The 27,144-nt window shown below is 40.7% G+C and overlaps 1 protein-coding gene across 1 annotated transcript; it reads right to left on the reverse strand.

The window, feature by feature from the left end:
- Nucleotides 1–87: 87 nt before the first annotated feature.
- LOC144515905 (cilia- and flagella-associated protein 337-like) lies at nt 88–25,561 on the reverse strand. Its single transcript, XM_078247105.1, has 17 exons — nt 25,481–25,561; nt 25,084–25,392; nt 23,996–24,169; nt 23,431–23,514; nt 23,178–23,270; nt 22,895–23,066; nt 17,568–17,735; nt 16,959–17,107; nt 16,126–16,359; nt 15,341–15,505; nt 12,666–12,781; nt 11,172–11,302; nt 5,918–6,004; nt 5,670–5,792; nt 4,505–4,695; nt 2,730–2,927; nt 88–1,339 (listed from the first exon to the last, which is right to left on the reverse strand). Exons 1-17 carry the CDS (start codon nt 25,559–25,561, stop codon nt 1,094–1,096), a joined length of 2,721 nt encoding a protein of 906 aa, XP_078103231.1. The 3' UTR covers nt 88–1,093.
- Between the last annotated feature and the right edge of the window lie 1,583 nt (nt 25,562–27,144).

The raw sequence follows: 27,144 nt of genomic DNA on the forward strand, positions 1-27,144 counted from the left end.
ATTAGTTCTTCCACCCTTCAAAGATCTCAGATGTTCAGATAATCTGAATACTTTTTTTTTTACTTTGAAAATGCAGACAAAACAAGTACAAAAACACTTAACTCTTTAAATGATCCCTTCACATCACCTTTGGACAATAAATACATCAAATTACAGTAACGGGTTTATGAAAAAGGACTGTGAATGTTTTGTGTCAAAAATTAATATACATAACCAAAAGGTCAATGAAGAAAAGAGCTGAAACTGCAAGACTGCATGAAGACAAACAGACCACTAAATTGAGGCTGGGTGCTCTTTTATATCCTGGTTTGTTGTCAGTTAACCACTAACCCTGTCTCTCCCGATCTGCTCCTGTCCAGTAAACACATGATGGATAAATACAGTCAAATAAATAAAGTCCACTCAGAGACATATTTAAGGCTTAGTTTAATTATACTGTAATGTTGAAACACACCAGAACAGCCCCATCAGTATTCGTGACATGAAAACCAGCTAATCAAAACCTCAAATGTGTAGTGTCAAATATATGTACCAGCCTGAAGCTACTCCAGTGCCAATGAATGGGAGGACTGACTTTGAGAACTCCAGTCAAAAATGCCAACTTTTACTGACTTTTATATATCAGCAGCATAATCACTTTTAAACCATAAGGCACACTCCCCCAAAAAATAATATTGAATGTGATCCTTTCTATTCTCAAAGCATGAGAGTAAAAATCATAGAATTGGGAACATCATAAATGCTATTTCTTTCTTTGTGGTTGTGAAAGGCCGCCATGACTATTCACTGTTACACACCATACTGTCCTGAGGCATAGCAATACAATGGGGGAAAAAAATTGCAATTTAGTGGTGTTTTTCTGACTCAAGGTTTTTTGACTGCAAGATAGACAATAGCTTAGTTCTTTTAGTACTTTTTTTTTTTTTATAGAATTTAGAGTAAATGATATCAACTTAAAATTGCCAAATACTTTTTTACCTAAATATAAGATAACATGTTTCCCATTAAAGAAAACACTGTGCAGCTTTACCAGACAGTGAAACGGAGCAGTGAAAATGAAGTGGAACACTGGCACAATGCACTTTAGACAGACTCAACTCTTCACCTGGATACATTTTTTCTTCTCGTCCACTCCTGTGTCCATCCCACAGTGCTCTTCCTGGTCTTTTATCCCCACCTCTCCACCCGCTGCAGAGGTGTCGGGTCCTGGGTCTGGAAGTGTCTCCCTGGGAGCTGTAGGTGACATCCTCCCTCCCTGCCCTCCCTGGTCTTTCTGGTTCCGCTCTGGTTCCTGCTGTTGCTGCAGAGGTCCAGGTCTCTCCAAGCACCACTGCTCCTCCTACAGATGACAGACAGCAGTGAAGACAAAACAGCAAGAACATTTGGGATTTGCTACTTTTAATACGCAGATTAGCTGGGGTCTTGTGCATTTAGGGAAGTTAACATGCAGCCCAGTTTCTGTGAGGAACTCTCATCAAACTGGAGTGGGAAGCTCTTTATGCGAGTCACTGTCTCTGCTGTATAGTCCTAGCTCAAAAACATATTCATATTTAACAGTGTATCCTTTCATAACCTGATATGCTGAAAATGGATGTCATCTTTAATTTTCAGAATTCTCCTCCAATAAATACACAGACAATGTATGATCCAACAGTATGTAATGAAATAGAAACTGGATTTAAACAAAACGCTTTCTTTACCAAAGACCTCTGTTGTGTGAATGTGTTGCTAAACTTGCATATCCCCTTGTATTGTACACAGTAAACATATAGAGGTGTACACACGTTATTTTTTTAAGTTGTGGTGTATTTGTATGTGGGCACATGTGTGTGTGAGCCTGAGGCAAACAGAAATGAAGCGACACTCAGCAGACATCGCCCGGGCTAACTTAATATGGACACACACACACACACACACACACACACACACACACACACACACACACACACACACACACACACACACACACACACACACACACACACACACACACACACACACACATGCGCCTAACTGTGGCTTGATGCTGGGTTTCACATCCATTTCGTCAACTGGATGCTACCACCCACCAGCACGCTGCAGAGTGGGAGGTAAAGTCTTTATCAGAGCCAGCCTGCACCGCTGTAAGTTTAAACCGCAAGGATCTGAGGCTGTTACCTTGACAGTGTGATGCTATACAATATCTCTGCCATCCAAAACAATTTATTTCACACATGCAGGTTATGTTATGTAATTCAAGCTGCTGCAGTGTGTGTGTGTGTGTGTGTGTGTGTGTGTGTGTGTGTGTGTGTGTGTGTGTGTGTGTGTGTGTGTGTGTGTGTGTGTGTGTGTGTGTGTGTGTGTGTGTGTTCTTGTTTAACTATATTTGTGGGGTCAAAAACCGGGAATACAGTATACTTGTGGGGTCCGGACAGCTTTGTGGGCCAAAATGCTGGACCCCACAACTTTAAAGGGCTGTTTGAGGGTTAAAACTTGGTTTTAGGATTAGGGTTAGAATTAGGTTATGGTTAGGGTAAGGGTAAGGGTTAAGGTTAGGCATTCAGTTGTGGTGGTTAATGTTAGGGTAAGGGGCTAGAGAATGCATTATGTCAATGACGGGTCCCCACAAAGATAGTGAAGCGCACTGTGTGTGTGTGTGTGTGTGTGTGTGTGTGTGTGTGTGTGTGTGTGTGTGTGTGTGTGCGCGTGCGTACGTGCGTGCGTGCGTGCGTGCGTGCGTGTGTGTGTACCTGTCCGAAAAGACCGACGATATTTCCAGGCAGGTAGCTAAGAGCCAAACTGCAGTCCAATGATGCAGAGAGAAGGAGGAGTCTGTCGCCATGGAGACACATCTCCAGGTAAGTCACACGATCAAGGTGTGGGCGAACACTACGCAGTAGTTTTGGAGGTTCTTTGGTTATTCCGTAATCTGGACCAAGACAATAGTGCTGAGGGAAAGAGGAGCGAAGCAGTTTGTTACTTAATCTGTGTTTTGGCTGAATGTACAAAAACATGCATTCAATTTATATAATTGTAAGACCGCTAAGCCCCCCTCAGTTACTGTTGATAAGCCGGTCAAGCTTTCCGTTCTGTCACAGCACATAGCAGTTTAAAATGGCAACGTTGGCAGATTACAAAATTCTATATGATTTGTGAAACGATGGGTCTCGATTTCAGATAGAAGTGGCCAAAAGCTGTAGTGTTTGGCTGGCTGAAATGACAACTGTCCCTAGCAGATTTTATTAGCTGTAACTAGCTAGCTAATTAACTTTAAACAGTCTTCAGTTTTCTAGTTATAGTTACTAAGCTGTGTTTGGACAATTGCCGTTCAGTGGAGGGGTTAAGTGAACGGTAAATAAATCTATATGAAAAATTGAAACAGGACTGTTGGCCATATCTGTTGTGCTGCAAGAAAAAAAAAAATTTTATTAACACAAATACTTTATTAGGCATGTTGTGTAATATGTAAAATAACTACCACAAACTCCTGCATCATGTTAGGACGAGACCTGCTGCTGAACTGCAAACACTAACGCAATCATGTTAGTCATCCAGATTCCAAAGCATGCTCCTAACTTGCCAAAGGACAGGATTTCTACCAGAGCACTGAGCTTGTCCAACTTTCTTCAACGCTGCTACATATATACATAAATCTCCATAAATTAAACTGGAAGCCAAATGAGACGCACACATCTGAATTCATCCCCTCTTATAAACTGTGACAGAGTTGAGCTCTGAATATTGTGGCAACAATACCCAAGAGGGTGTTCTTTTACTGTGATTATGAGCATGACAGTGATGCAGCTACGCTTTATACCGATTGCACTATTCCAAGTCTTCATAATCAAAATGAAATTCATTAAATCGAGTCAAAAAGTCAAAAGGCCTCTCCGAGGTATCAGAAACCCTTCAGCTACCAAGCATGTGTTTTGTATGTGAAGTGTTCATGTGCTGAAGGAGTCTCTAATTGGCTAACTTGGCTGAAATGCCTGATTTAAAGATGTAATCCTCTGCTAGTGGAGGTGAAATGCCAAAAAGTGTCAGAGTAAATCAGTCTTTTATACACCTTTCAGTGTCTGTTTAAGGGGGATGCTAATTGCAAACAATACTCCTCCCATTCATTCAAACTGCCTCTAAAATGTAAAATAAAGTACCAAAGAGGATGGGGACATTACCTCCTTCTGCTAATGTATCAGTGGAGATTTTCTAAATGATTGACTTGCTGCTTGTACTCTAGCAAGCTACTGAGGCTTCAAAATGACAGACAGGGCTGTCATTTCCAGAGTGAACAACGTGCCTGATCTAATGGAAATATGGAGGTTCACTCTTTCTTCACTGTCGACTACAGTACAGTCTGTCTCTTGATCTCTGTCTCTCCCTCTGGCTCTGTGTTCACCAGTCTCCATCACTCTCTCTCTTGTTCTTCTTAGAGTATACACAAACGTCATGGTGGCATGTACTTTCAGTGTGTTCCACTTCAGCTGATATACAATATATAATACACGTCTGTGTGACAAACACCTACCTGTATGTCCCAAGTCTTGAGTGTTCCCTCCCTATCAGCCGTGACTAAATATTTTCCACAGGGGCTGACAGTCGTGACAATAGACCCAAGGTCCCTATTGTGAGCTGTGAACTGTCCCACCAGGCGGCTGTGGAAGGTGTTCCAGAGTCTGACTACACCTGAACCTCCACAGGACACCAAGTCTGCACCACCTGCTGGAAATGTGGGAATATACAGTAGGTTTTGCCTGGAAAGTAAGTTGGATCTGGGGCATTAGAAGCTCATATATTAGCTGCTCTATTGACAACAGCTCTGTACTGCATCGTTGCCTCTGTCAGTGTGAGCAGCAGGCATGAAGTCCAGGGTGCAGAGGCTGATCATGCGTTTTTTTTACCCAGCAGATAAGCGGGAATAACACTGAGAATAAATCAAACTGGAATAAAAAGCAAAGCAACCCTGAGTATAGTTAAAATAGCAACAGAAAGAAAAGTTCAGAGCTTGAGTTACTGCATATGAAAAGTAGTTAAAAATGGGAAAACTTGAAGCAAACTCACCACATCAGACAACCATTGATGTGGAGCTACTGTACAGTAACTTAGCACAAGATACCCGCCTTACTGTCTTTGTAATGTGCAAACACAAGCATGCATCTGTGTATTGCAACTGTGTATTTCAACAACAAAACAAGGCTGTATATGCAGTGTATTTCGAATTTAAGAAAGGCTTTTGATTGTAGAACTCTTTCAACTCTCTGAAGTAACTTCACTGTGTTTTCATCAACTGTAACTCTTTAAAATCGCAGGCTCTCACATAACAAGTCAAACTACAAAGTATATACGGGCAGTTTAAATAGGCTTTGGCCTCAAAACAAAAAGGCAGAATCACCAACTGGTTTCAGAGGTTGTATGGCTACAATACAAACTGGCAAAAATAAATTGGTCAAGATGACATGGTAATTTGAGCAACAATGTGACTCAGGTCAAGATACAGAATGTATGGGGGTAAAAGGAATATGCTTTGTAATCGCTGCTTTTATTTTGGGATAGCTCCGGAGGTGATGCTGCCAAACGTTGTTACTAAAACATCATGCCGTGTCCCACAGCTTACATAACCTATTCTAAAAAATAACCCACACTCTAAGGTTGATAAGGATTGCACAGTTGCTGTTTAGTTTGCAATGCTTCACCTGTAGAAGCAGCTGCAGAAGTGCGTCCTGGTATGAAGAACAATCTAGTGATGGCGAAGGAGTTATCGGAGTCTTCTTTACCATTCACACCAAGATGAGAATCGGGTAAATGATTTAGGAAATCTGAGTTGAGCAAAGCATTGAAAGAAGGAAAGAGAGACAGATCACAATCAGAAGGGCAAGAAACTGTTGCTGTACAATTGCAAAATAAAAGTGTTGCATTTGTGTATGAAAGTGAGACTTCTTGCCTTCACTGTGTTCAGCATGTGGCCGCAGTTTCCTCAGTGCTTTTTCTGTGCTGTTGTTCCACACTATGATCTCTCCATCGTAGCTTCCTGCACACATCAGAAAGAGACGAAACAAAGTGCAAGAGCTTATGATGAACTCACACATTGCTTTTTTTTGTGACATTTCTGCATCGGTAAATACACTGCAAAAACTATAAAGGCTTTCATATTAACTAAGACCAAGTCCAAAATTACACTTTTTAAAATAAATATTAACACAAACTGTCTGTCAACGCACACCCTTTTACTTTCCTTGTGCTGCTGAATCATGCAAGACAACTTTAAAGAAGATAAAGCTTAACATCTGCCCCAGCTACCATCTGTTCCAACACTCAACATTCACTTCAAGAGAAACTTTTCAAATAATCTACATTATATATAAGAAAGTGTGTGTGTTTATTATATGAGGCAGGAATCTCATTAGGTTGTTTGACAGTTGAACAGCAGGAGTTAATAAGATATGTGAGGAGTGTGTTAGCTACAGTATGGGAGGTGTGTATGTGTATTTTAGGTGACTTTTATCATGCTGTGTGTGTGTGTGTGTGTGTGTGTGTGTGTGTGTGTGTGTGTGTGTGTGTGTGTGTGTGTGTGTGTGTGTGTGTGTGTGTGTGTGTGTGTGTGAGACAGAAAGAGATAAAGGGGTGAGAGGGTGTAGCTATCAGCATAATCTACACAATGTTAAGCTTCAAAATGGAGCTGGAAATAACATCACTTTGCTCATTTTTAAAAGTGCTCATATACACTAATACCTAGTATAAGCACAGGGATACATGTTCATTCATAGAAGATAAATAAATTGTCAAAGGCACACTAACAAAGTATCATACCTCCTTTTCATTAAAAGAGAACAATAGCATTGCACTCTTAACATCTTCGTCAAAAACGGAACAAAATTGACGCAGCAGAACCAGAGAAATCATCTTTTTACCTACAAAGGTCTAGTAAGCTCACAACTACACACACCCAGATTTTCGATTTTATTTTCAAACTTCAGACCGAACCGACGCTGACTCAAGAGACATCACTTAAGGACATTTATCAGACTTCACGCAGCTCCCTCTGGAGCCTCAAAAGGCTTTATACAACTTTCCTTTTAACTCATCAACTTGTCAAGAAAGACATTTGAATTATACCATACATATAAATCAGAGCATCCTCTGCATGAAATGAAAATTTCATCACTGCATTTAGTGTTCTAATTTCTACGCTAGCTTTTCCATTTCTAAAACATTTTTGGCTGTCCATCAAAGTTCAGACGAGTTGGTCTTTGGTCGCTTGGAAGGTGTTCAGCCATGGAGGATTAAGGGATCCCAGGAAAGAAGGAAAGGTGAAAGGGGGAGAGGGGGGTTGTGACTGAAGGAGGTACACAGGACCCTTGTGTACATGTACCCTGCTGTGTGTGTGTGTGTGTGTGTGTGTGTGTGTGTGTGTGTGTGTGTGTGTGTGTGTGTGTGTGTGTGTGTGTGTGAATCCAAGCGGAACCTAGTAAAGACTGAATATGGATGAGGAGGCTTCAGTCCCACATCAGCCAAATGCTCCTGCTGCAACTTGATTCAACCTGAGACACAAACAAACCCATGTACACGTACAAACACACACACACACACACACTGAGCATGTGTGTGTCCAACAGAACTTTAAATTGACTTTTTGTCACTGGTGGCTTTCACTTGGCACATACCTAACACATAATTTGGCAGCGCGCATGCTTTGATGTGAAAACAGCATTACTCACTGCAACCCTGAAGAAATATGCTGGCAACTGAAACTAATGCGTCATCGCTTTTAGAAGCGTCTTTGTGCTCGACGGATTTAGGGAAGAAAGAATTAGCGAAAAGAGTTTATGTGGAAAGTTACACAGCGATAGTTCACATCCACCTTTTGTTTAGCGCGCGAGTCGATAAGTGTGGAAATGGAGGAAATCGAGACGTGAATGTGATTCATCTTTTGCCCAAAGGCCAGAGAAAGAGAGAGAGAGCAATGCACAGCATATTTAAGCGTAGGAGGAATTTATGAATGAATTACATCAGTTTATGATTTTTCTTTTTTTTGGACAAGGGATAAGTTAATCTGGATAAATCAGTACCCCCCAATACAAAAACTGCAAGATCATAGGGTTGACACTCACAGAGTCTTCATGAAGGAGATACTGGTTTCATTTTGTGTCTCTCTTTAGGAAACCATCAACTCTATGTCAAAGATCAGGCAGAGTGCTGCTTATAATAAAATCCAGAAAATACGAACCCCAACCCCTGCAGCCTTAAAATGCACACACACACACACACACACACACACACACACACACACACACACACACACACACACACACATACGTACACACGCTTGTGGCACTATCTTTGTGGGGACCCGTCATTGACATAATGCATTCCCTAGCCCTTCACCCTAACCTTAACCATCACAACTAAATGCCTAACCCTAACCTTAACCCTTACCCTAACCCTAACCCTAACCTAATTCTAACCCTAATCCTAAAACCAAGTCTTAACCCTCCAACAGCCCTTTAAACTTGTGGGGTCCAGCATTTTGGCCCAACAAAGCTGTCGGGACCCCACAAGTATACTGGACTCCCGGTTTTTGGACCCCACGAATATAGTTAAACAAGACCCCCCCCCCACACACACACACACACACACACACACACACACACACACTTCAAAGTACTACGTCTCATTTTCTCTCACTCCCACTGAGAAAGCTCTAATAAACAATTTAAATTGGGCTTTTGGATTAAATTGGAGGTGGAGGGTGCAGCGCGGGGCTGTGTGTGTTTGTGGGTAGAAATGCAGCAGGCTAACTAAGGAGATGAGATAAAAAATAAACAAAAGTGAACGTCAGGTAGAGACTGGGAAAAAGAGAGGAAGAAGGCAGAGAGAGGAGCTGACCACACTAACAGAAATTGGGGAGTCAACTTTGAAGAAGATTCCAAGTGCACAACGTAGCGCCTGAATTGTGCTTTTGTTCCAGCTCCAGCTATTCATTTTCTTCCAAACCATTTCTCCCTCCAGCTTCGAGAACACACACTCTTATCTACCTTTTCACCTCCATCCCTCACTTTATCGCTCTCTATACTTATCTCTGGGGTTGATGCGTCCCAGAAGGCCAGAAAAGTGTCTGCAGTTTATGTCTGCACTCTGCTCGCACAGACTGGTAAACTGAAACTCAACTTTCAGTGTGTGAGCCAAAGTGATACAACTTCACAAACTGAAGAGCATACTGGGACAAATTGGTTGCAGAGTGTTTGTTGTTTGATGGTTATAGAAGTAGACCAGTGACTGGAGGATTGCCAGTTTAATCCCTCAGGCAGAAACATCTAAGAATGTGATGAGCGATGAGGTGCCTTGCTGGTAGTATCCTATCTTTGCATACTAAAGACCTTCACAGACCTGGTCATTAATGTGCTTATCTTTTGTTAGGATGTTGACTTTATTTAATGTAACTTGCAAGCGTTTTGTTTCTTTGGTTAATGGAGGTTGTCAGTCTTGGCACAGGGATAAAGTGCCTAAGGGTTGAATTCCATGATCCACAAAATCATTAAATAAAAAAGAAAACTGTAAGAATCTTGCGCACAAACTTCAGGGACGAGTTCCAAAGTTCAGGGACGAGTTCCAAAGTTTGTATGTACTCACAGAAGTGGAGTAAAAAATAAGAGTAATTGAAAGAAGAGATAAAATTCCTTGTCTTTCATTAGCCAGAGGCACCAAGTGTTTCAGCATTTTAATAAGCGCTGGTGTGATTTTAGCACTACTACTGATTTCACGTGTGAGTAATTTGCATTTCATACCACTGAATCCATGCACTGAGTAGTCGCATGATCATTTTGATGGTAATTCTGGATAATTTTCTGAAATGTATGATTTCTTCTTCTTTTTTTTCAATTACACAAGGAATACCATCGGTGAGGTAATAAATACAGACACAAAAACACCCACCCCTGCTGCCTGCTGGTCCTACCTAATACTTGTGCAGACAAAAACAACAGCCAAAAAACAATGGCAAGACGAAAACAGGTGTGGGTAGTGCTTAGTTCAGGTTATATTTCCTCTCTCAAACAGAGGGGCAGAGAGAGACAGATTAGAAACAAAAGTGAGAAAATACAAGTAAAGTATACTAGTAAAGACTAGGAATAAGTGAAATGAGTGTGTTTGTAACTTTTTATTGGAAATATATCTCTCTCTTATCAGATGAGTGTTAGCGCTGAGCAGAGTACTGCATGTGTGTTTTTCTTTTTAATTATATATACTGCTTGACCTTTCCATTTCACCTGCCTTTAATACATTAAGAATTTAATTAGACCGGAACTTGCCAATTAATGGGCTCTGACATGTAAAGGTTTTAGCCTGTGGTGGAGCCAAATGTCAGCTCAGAATAGAGAAAAAGGAAGCTGTTGCTCCTCTGAGAAATAAAATACTGATGTATGAAATAAACTGCCAAAAAAGCATGTTAAATACTGTATCTTTCAGGCAGTGTGGCTAACAAAGGACAACAGGAAAGAACTCTGACTTAAACGGTTCTGGCAGAGTTTCTAATTTTCTAATTAACCTTTTGAGTTGTAGTATGCATTCCTCGTTATGCAAGGCTGTTCAGGCACACATACTGTACAAGCACAGTTGTACTTCTGATTGTGAATTCTGAAATAGATTTAGTCTCTTTCTTTTCTACACATTTGCACAGACACACATATAACCACATAACTATTTCAAGCAGAGAGTGGCATGTGGAGCACATGTCCTTTGATAACAACACCACTTACTGTAATCTGCAGATAAATGCTCCCCGTTATTTTTCATTTTACTGAATTTCTTTCTTTTTTTCAAAGATGCATTTTCATTCCAGAGTCTTTGTTTTCTTTCTCCTGTCTTTCCATCGCTCTCTTTTCTCTGCATGAGCCCTCGCTCCTAATTTAAGTCATGAAACTGTAATTTATTTTTTTAGGTAAGAGAACACACAGAAATACAGTAGCACAAATGCACATGCACCCTAATGACACTGGGTACAGTTCTGTTAAATCAACACTTAATGCAAATTAAATGAATGTAAATGAAAGCTGACTACAACAAGTCAATTATTTAATAAAGTGTGTTGGTGAACAGTGTGTCATATTTATACATTACATTTACATTTATAGTGCCTCTTTTTAGTTTTCTTGTCAATACACAGACAACACACACGCAAACATACATACACAGAAACACACCTGTGACCAGAGTCTGTGGAGGCTGGAATGCGGCACAGAGCAGATCACTGCGATGCTGAACACCTCCCTTCCACTCTGACGGTTCAACAAAAGATTTTGAGAAGGAATGTAGACGGAAAACTGTTAACATCCTACAGAGACACAGAGAGAAGGTGGTGGTGAGAAGTGAGAAAGGTGTAAAGGTGTTACATACAGTATAATACAAACTACAAACCTTACATACTTTCTTTACAGTATATGTTGATGTTCAACCTGGTTCATCAACACACACACAAACAAACAAACAAACAAACAAACAAACACACACACACACACACTCTCACTCCACTCAGTTCACAGTGCAATTTTTAGTAATCAGGAATATGTGATCTGAGTTAATCTTATACATTATTATTATTATTATTATTATTATTATTATTATTATTATTATTATTATTATAATTATTATTATCCTTCTGTAATCAATAGTAATAGTAGTAGTAGAAGTAGTAACACCAGTATGAGTAGCAGTGGCAGTAGTAGCAGTATTACTGTAGTATATTAATATTAGTAGAAGATAATAATAGGAGTAATAGTAGTATTGGTGGCAGTAGCAGTAATAGTAATGGAAGATGTACCAGTTCTTTATTTTGTTATATGTCATGACAACACTTTTATTGCTGTGCAGGCAGTGTACATGAATTAAAAACATTGTGCACTATTGTTTCAAACTGAGGCATATGTTTATCAGTGGGATGTGGATATTTCAACCTGCATGAGATTGCATGAGCAGCAGAAGGCAATCAGACTTTGATGCCATGCGACGCAGCACTATATGGATTAAACTGTGGTGTAGGTGGATGTGAAGAAACAGAAAATGATATGAGTGATGGAAGTCATAACGGCAGTATTTTCTTTTGCTGCTGCTGATCAGTCGTCTATGTTCTCTTTACCGCTGTGACACCCCAGAGAGCAAGGCATTGTGTGTGTGTGTGTGTGTGTGTGTGTGTGTGTGTGTGTGTGGAGAAGAGAAGAAGAGAGAGAGAGAAAGAGGGAGTCGTATAACTTGATAGCATACTGCTGAGTACAGTTCACTGGGTGTGAAATGATGATGATGAAGATGAAGAGCAGATGTGATGTGGGTATAAAACTCACTCTTTCACACACACACACACACACACACACACACACACACACACAAATTTGAGGTAGCGATAATCGTTAGAGTCCAGATGTCTGGTTGGCTCTGAGTCGTTGGCAGGCAGAGGTAGCAGGAGAGGACAGAAACACACACATATACACTGTGTTTTTCACATACACACACTCCCTTTCATAATGTACAATCACACACAGTCTATGAGGGTGTTACTACATCAAAACCCATGATGCTCACTTCCTAGGTCTTAACTTTTTTTTTTCGTAATGCATTCAATATTTCAATGAGAGAAACAGAAGATGCATAATGTAAGTAAGCAAAAAATAATAATCACACTTAGACACACACATCTATAGTACCTTTCCCATCCCATCACCAGTATACTCCTCCTCAGCAGCAGGACCTGTGAGATCTCCACAGCCCGACCCAGGCCGGCGTTCATTCTGTGGAGGCAGCGACCATTGAAGTCCCACACCTGCAGCACAAATAACACTATCACAACACTAAATATGCTTAATTTCCAAGCAAACCCAAAAGCCAACAGAGTACACCAGTTAAAGGGTAACTAGCGTTTTCTTCAACCTGGACCCTATTTTCCTGTGTGGATCCTTTCCATAATGTTGTCAGACACTTAGAATATGAATCTGAGTCTGTCAGTGGCAAAACGAGCACTTTTGTGAAGGTAAATACACCTGGACAATTGCACACGTTAACTTACATTGTAGGTTGAAAAAAACGCTAGTTACCCTTTAACATGTCACCTTCATGTTTCTTTAACGTTATGTTGCTACACACGGTGCACATGCCACATAACATTCCCAATATGTTCTTCTCTGGAAAAGAAAGAGGTAACAGAATTAGTATCAGTTGTATTCACTTTTTGAAATAAGTCCAACTGCTTATTTTATCAAGAAGTAAAGTCAAGATGTTTTGAAATGAGAATGTTGTTTTGGTCGCTCACATTAGGACACAAACTATCAAGCCACTATGCTACTGTACATCCATAAAACATGACAGCTCAGGTAATATCAGGTCTGTCCAATTTTGCATGATGACACAGTTTGGATCTGTGTTGCTGTGGCATTTAAAAAAGAAACACTGATTGGCCCAATGGGAACAGTTTAATTAAAAGGTCAAATTGCAAATTCTGAATGGCCCTAACTGCTACACAACAGGTTCAGTGTTGATGAAAATTGGAGAGATGATGCATATTGTTGCTAATTGGCCCAAGGGGTGCCTGCTTATTCTACTGAAGATGACTTGTGTAGTTGTTTCAAATGGCACTGTGAGTGTATACCTGACACTGCTTGCTTACACAGGATGCACATGGCTTCATCCTCACAAGGGCTCATGGGGTCAGAGAGCTGATGTGGTTGATTATATTGATTATAATATGCATAATTATTTTACTCATCTGTTGAGAACAATTGTACTGAGCTTGAAGTCATTATGCAGTGCTTGAATGTGGAGTGCATATACAGTCACAGAGCACCGCTTGTTTGAAATCCATCCATCTTCATCCGCTTATCCGGGGTCGGGTCGCGGGGGTAGCAGCTCCAGCAGGGGACCCCAAACTTCCCTTTCTCGGGCCACATTAACCAGCTCCGACTGGGGGATCCCGAGGCGTTCCCAGGCCAGGTTGGAGATATAATCCCTCCACCTAGTCCTGGGTCTCCCCCGAGGCCTCCTCCCAGCTGGACGTGCCTGGAACACCTCCCTAGGGAGGCGCCCAGGGGGCATCCTTACCGGATGCCCGAACCACCTCAACTGGCTCCTTTCGACGCAAAAGAGTAACGGCTCTACTCCGAGCTCCTCACGGATAACTGAGCTTCTCGTTGCTTGTTTGAAATACCAACCAAATTTGAATCAATATCAGACAGAGAAGGCTATAACTTTTTTGTTGCAATGCAAAAACACTTATTATGCATGGTGTCAACATGCATAGCCTAACACACACTATCTCACTTCTGCTTGAGAGGCATATGCCAATACCTTAGTGGCATGCATCTGTTGATTATACATAAGACTCTCCTCACAAACAGTACATCACACATTTTCCACTGACTCATACTGCTTCCTAATAGTAGGTGCCACTTGAAACTGGCATGCACTCTTGTGGCTTTACAGTTACCGACATAAGACTGTCACACCAGTACAGCTCCATGATACATGTGCAAATGTGATGCAAATATTACGATTTTACAACACGTACTGCCATTAATGTTGCGTTTGTTTTTTCTTATCTATAAAAAAATAAATAAAAAAGATTAGTGGCTAGTAAGTGCTGTGAATGGGTTACCAGTTACCACAGGTCTACAGTGCCCCCTCCTGACAGATGTAGGAGCTTGCCCTTACTGCAGAGTCATGCCAAGTTGGAATTTATTATAAAACTATATCTGGTGTAATCGATACAAACATTTATTGTCATTACATGACAATCTGAAGGTAAACAACAGTAAAAAAAAAAAAAAAATGGCATATGGCAATATGCCAATCAACGGCAGCGTCATCTCAGTGGATCTCAGTGGAAAAAGGCATATACCACTGGATTAGGATTGGTATGTCAGAATGGCACAAATGCTGCATGACTGATGATGATCGGGTTACTCTTTATAAGCATTTATGGTAAATAATAAACAATTGGGGTGTCCAAAAAAATCGATTTGAATTCGAATCGAGATTCAAGCTCTACAGATTCAAAATCGATTCATATTTTTTTTGTTTTGACACTATTGTTCTGAAATGACATTACCTCACCATTCCCATAGATGGCTCTGCATCAAATTCACACCTGGACACTCACTCACACAGTGGTAAATTACAACAAGTCATTGAATCGTTACATTTTTAGGGGTGATTATGAATTTCAAAATCTTATGTTATTTAACAGTCTAACTTCACCTTCCTCTTCACATCTTGTCATCAAACTCTATTCCCTGCCGTTTTTACATTTCAGAGTTTGCATCTCTATGACGATTGACCTGCAGTTATATGCTTCACAGCTGGACGAGTGTGTATGTGTGTGTCCACCTACTTTGACCTCTCCATCAGTGCCTGCAGTAAACAGCCGGGTCTGCGTACCATCCAGGGCCATGGTGGAGATCTCAGCGTTGCCATGGCAGTGGTGGAACTGCTTGACCTTTTGGCCTGTGTCAGCCAGCCAGCAGATCACAGAGGAGGCAGAGTCACTGCTGATTACCTGCAGAGAGAAAGAGACGGAGAGGATATCAATCATCAAAGAGTTTGATCCTCTCTATGCTGCGACACAGGCAGGTTCCACTCATGTATTCTGTAAAGCCAAACAATTCTCCATGCATCGTTACACTTTATTTTAGTGCTAAGCCACCACTGAAGAAAAAATATGAGACTAATGTGGATGTAAAGTGGGAACAAAAGCAGGAAAAAACATCAAGAGTGAATGCACTTTTTGAAATGAGAAATCTTCATATTGGATGCACTATTTTGTTGTTTGTGTGGTGTTCCTACACTGTGTGGGGAACTAATGTCAGCTGTGTAAGTCAGATAATCAGGCAGTGGGCAAGGGGAACAAAACATGCAATAATTATTTACTATCTACTGACTGATATCTACTGACGAAGAGCATATGATCGAAAGTTCCGGAACAGCAAGTAAATGGACTTTGAGATTGTATTGACAACTGCTGTTTCCAAGGTTAAGAATGAACATTCAAACATCCAGTTTATAACATCTATACTCCCTGCCTACTGCTTGCCATATGTCTCTGAATAAAAACCAACAGAAACAGTGATGAGATGAAAATCAAAGGGATTAAGTCTGGGAGTCATTTCACCTGCATACCTGTCTGAACAGACTATTATACAGCACACAGGTAACAGGGTGCTCATGACTGCTGGTCCTCCTCTCCTCCTTCGTGGTCTCCAGCAGGAGAAGCAGGCTATTGAAGGAAAGTAAGAGGAGTTGACGCTCCTCGTGGAGAAACAGGAGGGTGTGCGTTTCCTCCTGCGTCTTTGGGAAGACATCGGCCAGACGGTGAACACACAGCTGACGAGACACATCCCATAGACACAGGACCTGGAAAGTATATGAGTAGATGTACTGTAGTGGTCGAAACATGCACAACTATAAAAAATAAAAAAATAAAAACTATTATTATTAAGACATTATCATAATTACAGAAAAAATCTAAGCTTAATCTAGCAGCCTGTGCACAATGTGCCACTTAGTCAGATTTCACTCTACAATATTGCTTTTCGGCACAAAACAAGATGACGGTCGCTGTTCCAGGAGCTGTTCCAGAGGAATCTGAGGTAAAGCTTTCTTTCTTGAGTGTCTTGCAATGTCAGATGGTGTTTGAGTGAAAAGGCAGATGCAACATATATCACTTGTAAAATAATTATTATCTTTAGAAAAGCAAAAGGAAGGGGAGAGGAAAAGCACCACTAGCACCAACATGCTCTGCATCCGACAGAAGAAGGGTTTAAAGGAGACGCCAGCTCTTATAATGGCAAAACAGGGCAAAACAGGCTACCAATCATCTGCACCATGGCCTCCTTCCTTTGCAGTAATTAAAGCAAGGTATCACAATTAATATTACAATGATAGGGCACTTAATCATCACATTATCTTTTCTAGCAGAGTGCTGCACACAGGGACACACACTCCAGTCCTACCTTATCTTTGGAGTAGCTGAGCAATTGTTGCTTTGTCTGCATGAAGCGAACTGCGGTGACGGGGCTTGTGTGACCGCTGAGCGTACAAACTGGCTCTGAGGTCACATACGGGTTCCACAGCAATACCTGATGATCCACACCTGCTGTGGCTACAACCAATCAGAATGTCCCAAATTAGCAGAGGCACCAACTGAAAATAATTACAGTAAACCATACTGTTTTTAGTCCCTCACAAAAATGTGTTCAATGTTCAATGAGGCATTTGATGGTCTTTATGGCATTGTGTATGACAAATTTGTGATTTCAAGCTATATAAATGAAACTAACTTGAGCGGACAAACTGAGGATTCAACTCTTACTATTCACTCTCACATTTAAAACAGTTTATCGGTGTTTTAAGCCCCCAACGTCTCTTTCCAGGCAGCGCTGCCTGGAAGGCACTAGGATTAGGCATTAGGCAATGGTTAGGGTTATTAGGGTTATGTTTAGGGTTAAGGTCAGGGTTAGGTGCCTTGAAGTCAACGGTCGCAGCGCTGCCTGGAAGGAGACGTTGGGGGCTTTAAACATCATTGAGCTCATTAACAAGTCTGAATACACATTGGTCCCCACCTATCAGATTGAGTCCACGGTGGTGGTCCATGTCCCACACACCTCTCTTTGTAAAGAACGAAGTGACTCGTAGACTCCTGCTTTCCTTTTCCCTCCAGCCGATCACCATGCTGCTCTGCGGTTTGGTGCTACACGACACAAAGGCTTCCAGCGAGCCTAGGTAACGTACTGTCAGAAAGTCAACGTACATTTGGTGTGAAAGATACTTCAATTAGCTTTAGTACAACTACAAAAGAGTAAAAGAACAAGCCTGCTCATAAGTGAAAGTCAATTTGAAAGTGTACGTGAAGAATACAGCAAGCAAACAGACAACTGGGCAGTTAAGTTAACTTTTTGTAAATGTGTGTGGTTGCTGTTCACTCTAGTAGGTATGATAATTGCAAATATATTGTTTTAGCACTGCACCAGGCACTGCTGAGACAGCTAGTTTCAAATGTAGAACTGCAACTGATTTTACTTGTAACTTCTGAAAGTACAGATCACCTGGATAACTTGTACTCATGATGTGTCTTAGAGAAAGTCTCGATATGACAGAGAACAATAAGGCCGGCTACACACTGGATGCGTGGCTTGAGCGTGTCAGCTGCGTGGCGTGTCCGTTTTTATTTCGGCTCCCATGTTAACAGGTTAGAGCTTGCACACTGCCTGCGTGACACGCACGTCTCAGGCGCAGCTCGAGCCGCGCCGAAAACGCGTGAATGCTAGAAATAGGATGACGCCTATTTTTCACGCGACACACAAGCGTGTTGGAAGCGTTTCCAGGCAAAATAGAATAGGAAAAGATGTTTATATGTCATTTTGACACGAATACATTTAATAAATGACATGTTGATGTTTGAAAGTCTCTAGGTTTTGACATAAATGCATATATAAATGTAATTTAAAAAAAAAAAAAATAATTATCAATTTTCAAATATTGCACCTGTCAATACAGAACGAAATATTCTGTAGCCTATTTTGCTGTCACTACTGCCGATGTTGTCTTTGCTGTAATCAAATCAGTATATATTTATGTTTAACATGAAGTATACTACTGCTTGAGTGCAGTAAATCAATGGGAAACATACATGTGTACAGACAAGGCTAGCAGCAGCAGCGCCGCATCAGATACGTTTCTGGTGTGCAACGACATAGAAAACGCCACGCAGCTGCCATGCAACTGACACACAACAGAAACGCCACGCTCCAGTGTGTAGCCAGCCTAAGGCTAATTCATTAAAATGTTTGTGTGTGAAAATGTTAAAATCTGCACAGATTTAATCTTAACGTTCTCTTTACAAACTCATTTTAAGGAAAGAAATAAGGAAACAATTATAAAGTGAAGTCTTCCAAGCAGCCCTTCTGCGTGGAGCAATAATGCAGCAGAAGTTACTAACAGAGGGAATATATTAGTTTGAACTCCAACAAATTCAATGTAAAACAACATTGCAACATATTTTGATGATGACACACTGTTCATTAGTTACTTCATCCTTCTGATGCAAACTGCTTTCACTACCAGAACTCTGAAGGACATCTAATCTCTGAAATGGCTGTGCTAAATGTGCATTGACCGCAACCCTGCTGTATAGTAAACCAACCAATCCACAGGCACTCAGCACAGCATAGAATTAGGCCGGTTTGATTTGCTCACTGGTATTACAGAAAATGTAATGGATCTTGCATCACCATCTGTCTCAATTAACACTTTGATTGAGAATAGCTACATTGGATGCCACACATCTTCATTAGAAGCTGCTTAGCTTTCAAATATTGCACAAATAAGTGCCGGTTGTGAGATGGCATGTGACAGTCGCAGGTCAAAGATCGACGCTAAGGCAAATAATTACATCTGATTGCATTTCATACACTACGTCTTTTCCCCCGCCTGTGAATAAAAAGATCAGTGGATTTTCAGACAACATTGCATGACTCATCATTGATTAATAGGGCCTCTCTTTCACTGACACACACAGCTCATAAATCAAGCTATTTGTGATGCAGACACACACTTAGCCTACATAACATCTGCTTTAGGGCTGCGTTCAGCCAAAAGGCGATCCGGCGATTTCCTGCATGGTGGTGCAGTGGTGTGGGAGTGTCACGTATGGCCCATTTGTATGATGTCATGTGTTGTTCTTTAACCCACCAATGTAGCACAAGTAAACTTTATATTTAACAATTAGCCTAGGGTTTTCCGTCAGCTCGTTTATAGATCTCCATTTATATATATTTTTGATTTATTTAATTGTATCAAGACTGCCTTACACATGGAAAAAAAGACATTAAATACAATTAAGGATGAAAACACAATAAAGTCCAGGACTTATTTCCATTGTGGTCCTCAAAACATAACATCAGGACAAGACAAGAAATTGAGTGTATAATAATCAATGACATAACATGAAAACATTTTTCTTAACCCTCCTGTCGTCTTCCTGTCGTCTCCTGTTGTCTCCTGTCGTCTCCCGTTTTCAAAATTTGGGTTTCTTTAAACCAAATTGCCCCAAAAGTAACGTGGATGGTTCCATGAAATGATCATTGACTTTTGGGTGTTTTATTTAAGTTTATAGCATTATTCTGACAGTCTGTGATTATCCATAACATCCTCTGATCTTAATCTTAGTCAAAATAATTCATACTTTCTGCTTTAACTCAAACATTTGATATCATTTCATGAAGGCTAAATGAGGTTTATTGACTATAAATTAAAAAAATGAGTGAAAAAATAATGGTAATAAGTTGCTGTTAGTGTATACTGGTGGTAGTTGAACGTTGAAAAATGCTGCAAAAACATTGGCGAAAAAAAGACAAAAACGTTTTCAATTTTGACCCAGAAGGACAACACAAGAATAAAAATGGTAAATTGCCCTTTGATCTATTCTGCAACCCTCTCTAGTAACCAGACCTTGATACTCTTTTTAAAAGAGTTCAGGCTGGAAATGACTTTAATATAACAATCTAACTTGTTCCACTGAACTGCCCCTATATAGGTAAAGGTTCCTTTCCCTAACACTGTCTTAAATTTATAAGGACACAGGTCAGATATGCTGCCACGAGTATAAATATTGTGTGTGTCCTTTACCTTAGTTATAAGACACTACCAAACAATATTTTATGGATCATGGTCAGTCTTAACATAGTAACCTGAGACTCCACAGGGAGCCAGTTGAGCTCAACAAATTGTGACCTACCTATATGCGATCTATGGCAGAAAGTTCAGAATTACTCTTATTAATTTATTCTGTGCTGTTTGCAGCCTCCCTTTAAGTCAGTTTGTTAGGCCTTCAAACCAGGAGGTACATGCAAATTCAAAGTGGGTTAAAATTAAGACGTTTGCTAAGATGATCTTTGTTGACCTTTCTAAAAATTTAGAGTTTCTGGCTAAAAACTTGGTGAGCCCCGAGACTTTACTCAAAACTTTGTTGGCCATATTCCTGCCATCCAAGTTGTTTTCTAGGATGCAACCCAGGTATTTTTCTAGGATGCAACTCAGGTATAAGATATATATATATATATATAATATATAGATCTTGAAAAGAGACAGATCGACTGTGCTTTGTTGTTTGGCAAACATTTAGCTGTTACACAAACTCCTAGGCAGTTCAGTGCTTGTGTTTCGTCTTTTTTACCCTGATAGTGTTTTAAACTTTCTTGTGGCAGCAATAGAGGCAGTGATGTTTCCTGTTTTCCTTTTTTACCGCCTCAAAACACAGCCTGACAAGTCTGATTGCCTGTTACATGATTGGCCACCGCAACGGCCGATGCTGGCAATGTGAATTTAGCTTCACCTGCGTAGGCAGTGTTGTTTGTAATGTTACACTTTTATTGCTGTGAGTTTTGAATTTAAGGTGGAACAGCAGGAGTCACTGTATATCTATATCAAAGGAAACCTCTTCTTTTCAGCAACACATTGCTGCACACTTTGGGAGATTTTACTTACGCGCTGACATTTATCCTTAATGTTCTTTTTCATTTCTTTGATCACAACATTATGTAGATATGCTAATGCTTATCTCTCTTACAGATACACACTTCCTAAAGCTCTCCATCCTTGTCCTTGTGGGTCTGTGTCCATCCCAATTTCCTCCTAATTTCCTCTCACTTTTCTTTTCTGTTCCACCACCCTCCCCCCTCCTCTCATTCCCCACATCCTCCCTCCTCTCTCTGGTGGCCCGTGAGCCCGAAGGTTTGGAGGTCTGAAAAACCATCCATGTCTAATGGTACACAGCCCACTCATACTGCAGGGTGGGCAACTTCAAAAGAACAGCGCCAGACCCCCAGAGGTATGCAAACACACATATAGTCACATGAGCTCCCTCCTTTTCTTTCTCACACTCTCAAAACACCACACACATATACACACACACACACACACACACACACACACACACGCACACGCACACGCACACACACACACACACACAGCAAATCTAAGTATACACCCTCTCTTGTTGTTTTGCATGCACACGCGCATACACAGCCTGCAAGATTTCAATTAAGCAGCACTTTTAATGTTTTGGCACTGTCTCCTCTGTTTCCCATTTTTTTTGTTTTCCCATTTGTTGTGCTTATTTATATGTACTTTATTCTTGTTTTCCTCTTTATCAGGATCTTCCTTTTCAGCCAAGCTAGTCTCAGAGGGCTGCCTCGGCTGAATCATTATCAAACAGCCCAACGACTCTTCAGAAAGGGCTCTATATGAATGATGCAATCAAGATACAACTAAGCAACTTTTTTGTTACCCAGGCAAGAGCTGAAGTGGGGAGTCTCAAGAGGCCAGACCTCAAGCCACGTTACTTTATGCCAAGTGTGTTTGTGAGCGTCAAGTGTCCCTGACACCCAGAGTATGTTCATTGTCTTCTCTCTCTCTCTCTCTGTCATCGGAGCCACTGATTTTGCCTTTTGATTTGCCTTTATTCTGTCCGACTAATAAAACCTTTTTTTGACCTGAGGGCCCAGATAAATGCAGTTAACTAGAAGAAGAAAAAACAGCAAGATTTCAGGTCCCATTAGCCAACATGAAACTTATTTAGAAATACCAGCTTTCTGATATTTTGGCATGTTGAAACACATCTACGATTGTAGGCTCGTTGTGCCAGCCCCTTTAATTACATACTATATGAAATAGTAGATGTGTTACACAGAAATTGTGGTTGAGACAGGACAACAAAGAGCAAGGGAAACGATGACACAGCTACAACAAAGACATGCTTGTTTGTACAAGTTGATTGGGCTGTCATCAAAGAGAGACTGAAAGAAATGTTTGTATCTATGTTTTTGTCTCATAACAGCACATATAAATAGAACTTTTTAGGTATGTGCGTGTGTGTGTTTGTATTTCTTACCTTTTCTAACCCAGGCAGGCGTGTGCACTTGGTGTGTCACAGTGTAACAGGAGGGATGCTTTCCTTTGACCAGCTCGTTCCATTGGATGATGTCTGCTGAATCAGAGTCCGTCCTCAGACTGAGTCTCTCAAACAGAGAGATCTGAGCTGAGGTGAAATATATAGCACTGACCTGGGATAACACACACACACACACACACACACACACACACACACACACACAGATGATGCAGAAAAATTAAGACTCCTGACAATGTTCTGCCACTATTGTTCTGTGTATTACCTGTCCTCCAATGTCTCCTATGGTGAGGACGGCCTGGTCCGGGTGAGAGGGATCCACCCAGTAGTCTAGACACCAGGGAGTAAACTTCAAACCCTAGAAAAGAAAAGAAGTGGTGTATACAACGTTATATTTCATGTCCATCGACACGTTTCTCAGGTTGAATTATATATACTCTGGATACTCAACATCCAGAGTGTGATAGGATGGTAGAAAACGATTTTCTTTAGAGGAGGATTACAGCTATAGCTGTTACCTGGAGTTTATACTTGCAGCTGAAGTCCTGTTTTGACAGAATGTCATAAAAACACACCTCCTTACTTGTGAAAGACACAGCTATCTGAGAAAAAGGAAAAAACAGTTTATTAGAAACAGAGAGACACACAATTTCCCAGACTGATAATTGACGCATAACTGGAAAATCTTCATCTGTGTTATACAACAGAATAATATTTTTTACCCACCACAATCTGTACATTAAAGAATTGCTAATGAAAAGTGTTGATCAATAATTGATAATCTTATTACTGAAAAAAAATATTTCTTTTCTAAACATTATGCAACTGCTTCATCTCTGCAATGCCATTAACCCAAACCACTGATCAATAATTAAATGATTGAGTGAAATGCTTGTTTACCTCTGTGCAGTACATCTGCCCCAATAACTCAGACTACTAATCAATAATTCATTTATATAATTCCTCAAATCATTTTTTTTTCTCTTCAGTTGTGTAAACTATGCTACACCATAACCAAGACACCAACCAATAACTTGACTGACCAACTTGTTCGTTGTGTGACTTCCTAAAAGTGAAAGTCACCTTGTGTACATTGTGCAGCAGCACCATGTCTGTGACCCAGAGGTCTTTGGGTTTGACCGTGCTGTTTTGCAGTCGATGTGTGTTCAGGAGGGACATGTCCTCTCTGTCCCGCAGCCCCACAGTTCCTCCCTTACTCACAGTCAGATACTGACCTGAACTCTGCAGGTACAACACCTGGGGAGACCAGAGGACATCACAAAACATTTAACCCGGACAAATATACAGATTGGGCAAAGCAACAGACAGCATCTCTGCTTACTTCACACTTTTGTAAAATTAACCTTCAGAACAGCTTTAATGCTCTTTGTGTTGCAGCATGTTGCATTTGAATGTGACATTAATTAGTGGAATGGAGGCTACAGCCTTTAAGATTAATTTAGTAGTATATGCTATTATAGCAATTCAGTAAGACCACAATAAAAGAAACTCTGTATGGGAAAATAAGTGAGTACCAAAACCTTGTAGAACAGAAGCTAAACTAGAAGTAGGACAGGACTTTAGGACTAAATTGTATTATAATATGTGTATAGAAATATGGATGAGTGCAGCTTTAAGTATATTTTTCACCACCCTGCTTAAGTGGTGCCACACTTTACTGACAGTGTTTCAAACTGAAATTTAGTCTTCTAAGCCCCATTAGTCTGTCTTCCTCTTTAAGACTGATCTAAGCTAAAGGGGTCAAAACCTTCCAGCCATTTGGAAAACAACTTACACAATATTCAGACATTTTGACATTCTCAGGATTGAAAGATTAAAGTAGTGAGCCATCACTTTATCCACAGCAGTAGGCACTTTATACCGGCCGCTTCATTTACATATTAATTAATAGATGTTAAACTTAAAGGAGTCCAGAACCATTTATCTCAAAAGAGGTGTGCCATTTTGATGAGCAAGACCCTATTACTTTCAAACTTTTCCTTGCACACTGTTCAATAATGTGGAATTCCACTCAGTCAGCACAGTTTTGGATTCTCCAGTCAGCCATGTCGAAATGTTTTAGATGCATATGTTTAAAATGGGCAACATATTCTAACCCTCATAACAAACTCTTCTTCTCTTAAGCCTCAAAGAGGTCAGTGACCTTTTACCTTTTGAACCGGGTCTCGATGCGGACAATTCAAAGTGTGTGGTGGCTTCCAGCAATGGACACTACTGGTTCTGGTGTTCTTCACTTTATCAGAAAGCTCCAGTAGCAGAAAAGAGCAAAGGCCTCCCCAGTCGACACGTCCCTCTTCTTTCACGGCGTCGATGTCCAGGAGAAGGCCGCGGTGCTCCTGAGTGACAACCACGCTGTCAAACAGGAGGCCATATTCCTCCTTGGAGCCATGACCAACTGATGACCAAGCCAGATCGATGAATTCAGTTCTGGACAAGGAGCAAGGTGCACCCGATGGGTCCTGCAGGAGAGGAGTGTTTCCTGTGTGAATTAAAGATGTTGTAATATACGACTATTAATAAACTGAAGGAAAAAAAAAAAACACTGACCAGGAAAAGGCCCTGTAGCTTTCCATAGTCCTCAGTGTTCATTCTGCTCTCAAGCTGTGCCACCTCCATCCTCGTTACCATGGTTACAGGATCAGACCTGTCAATCAATAACAAACATACCAGACAAGGTCAGGAAGGTACAGTATGTGCATTTGAGTTTGTACTAAAGACTTAGTCAAATAATAGATTCCCCGCAATTTTAGGTGTTACATGACGAACAAGATGTTCCCTGATCGAGTAATCCCTTAGAAACCTTCTATATCTGTTTCACAGCGGGTTGCCATGTCACCATCATCATACGGCAGAGTCACAGCAGCAGGATTCTTTTGTTGGTTCTTTTCACTCTATCCAAACAGGTCTGTGTTGAATGGTGTGCAAAGGTCTTTCATTTTCAACAGAAATTTCCCCCAGCTCATTGGCTTTCAAAGGTGGAGGCGAATAGGTCCCCAAATGATGTCTCGGGAATGGTTCAAGGAGGCGGAAGGTAGCCAAGGCATGTCTCTTGTTTTATCATGTCAGGTAATGTGAAATAAAATACTGTCAGTCAGGTAGGTGAGCAGCAGCATGAATAATGGTATGAATTAAAGCTAGGATTTGTTAAATTAGCCTGAGTGGTGATTAAAAGCATGTTTGAGGTCTAAGAGAGAACTAAGATGATAAAAAAAAAAGTTTCTTTGTAACATTCTACGGACACCTAGAAAGAGGAGAAGACAGCAAACTCTCTGTTTCATTTCCAGCCTGACATAAACGTTTATGAGACAAATTGGAAGTGGCATCAAACTGAGCTGAGATATAGATGACATGGTGTGTGATGAAAGCAAAAATCAATGCTTTGCTGCAGCTATTATCTTCTATTACAATGCTGAATAACTGCAGCATGATCTTGATATGATAGTTTATCTACCTCTTTGTTTACATTGTATTGTATTTACAAGTATTTGACGGCAACAGATATGTTTTGCAGTAAATGAAAAGACATTCTGACTGAGCTGATGCAGGTACAGCTGTCTGTAAAACATATCCAACATATCAATGCTACTACCTGTCAATTATGGAACTACTGTCAATCAAGTACATTTTACAAGGTAACTTAACGGAAAAAAATACAGTGCTGCCAAATTGTACAGTGCTGCCATAACTGCTGGCAAACAAAACCCACTTACCAGGGTTGCCTCTCTTCTTCCTAGATGGCCCCTTCAGGTCCAGTCAACGCTCTTCAAACTGTCATGGATGGATTTCAATCTGGGGTTTATTAAAGTTGTACAGTGTATCATCCACTGCAGTCAAACTGTCCAAAAAGTCATCTCAGTACCAGGCTGTAACTGCATAACGACAGGCTCTTGGCCTGGCAACATCACTGTCAAGTTAGCTGTACCTTTCTGCCATTGTGTAGGCTCCACACACTTCATTCAAGCAGGTTTTTAATCATGAAGTCCATATAGTATAAAGCAAACACAGTTTCTCAGTTAATAACAAATTCTAACTCACCAAGATGATCAATTTCATCCTTCTCTCAGTCTGCAATGAGTGTCCACAGAAAACTGTCCCAGAGCCCCCATGGTCTGAGGTACTGAAACACTATTCTTAAATGTAGCCTATGACATTTCAAACAAATCCTCAGTCTCTGGTTGGTCCATCTTGGCCTTGTCCGTAGGAGATTCTTT

Source organism: Sander vitreus, chromosome 3, assembly GCF_031162955.1.
Source record: "Sander vitreus isolate 19-12246 chromosome 3, sanVit1, whole genome shotgun sequence".
NCBI lineage: Eukaryota > Metazoa > Chordata > Actinopteri > Perciformes > Percidae > Sander > Sander vitreus.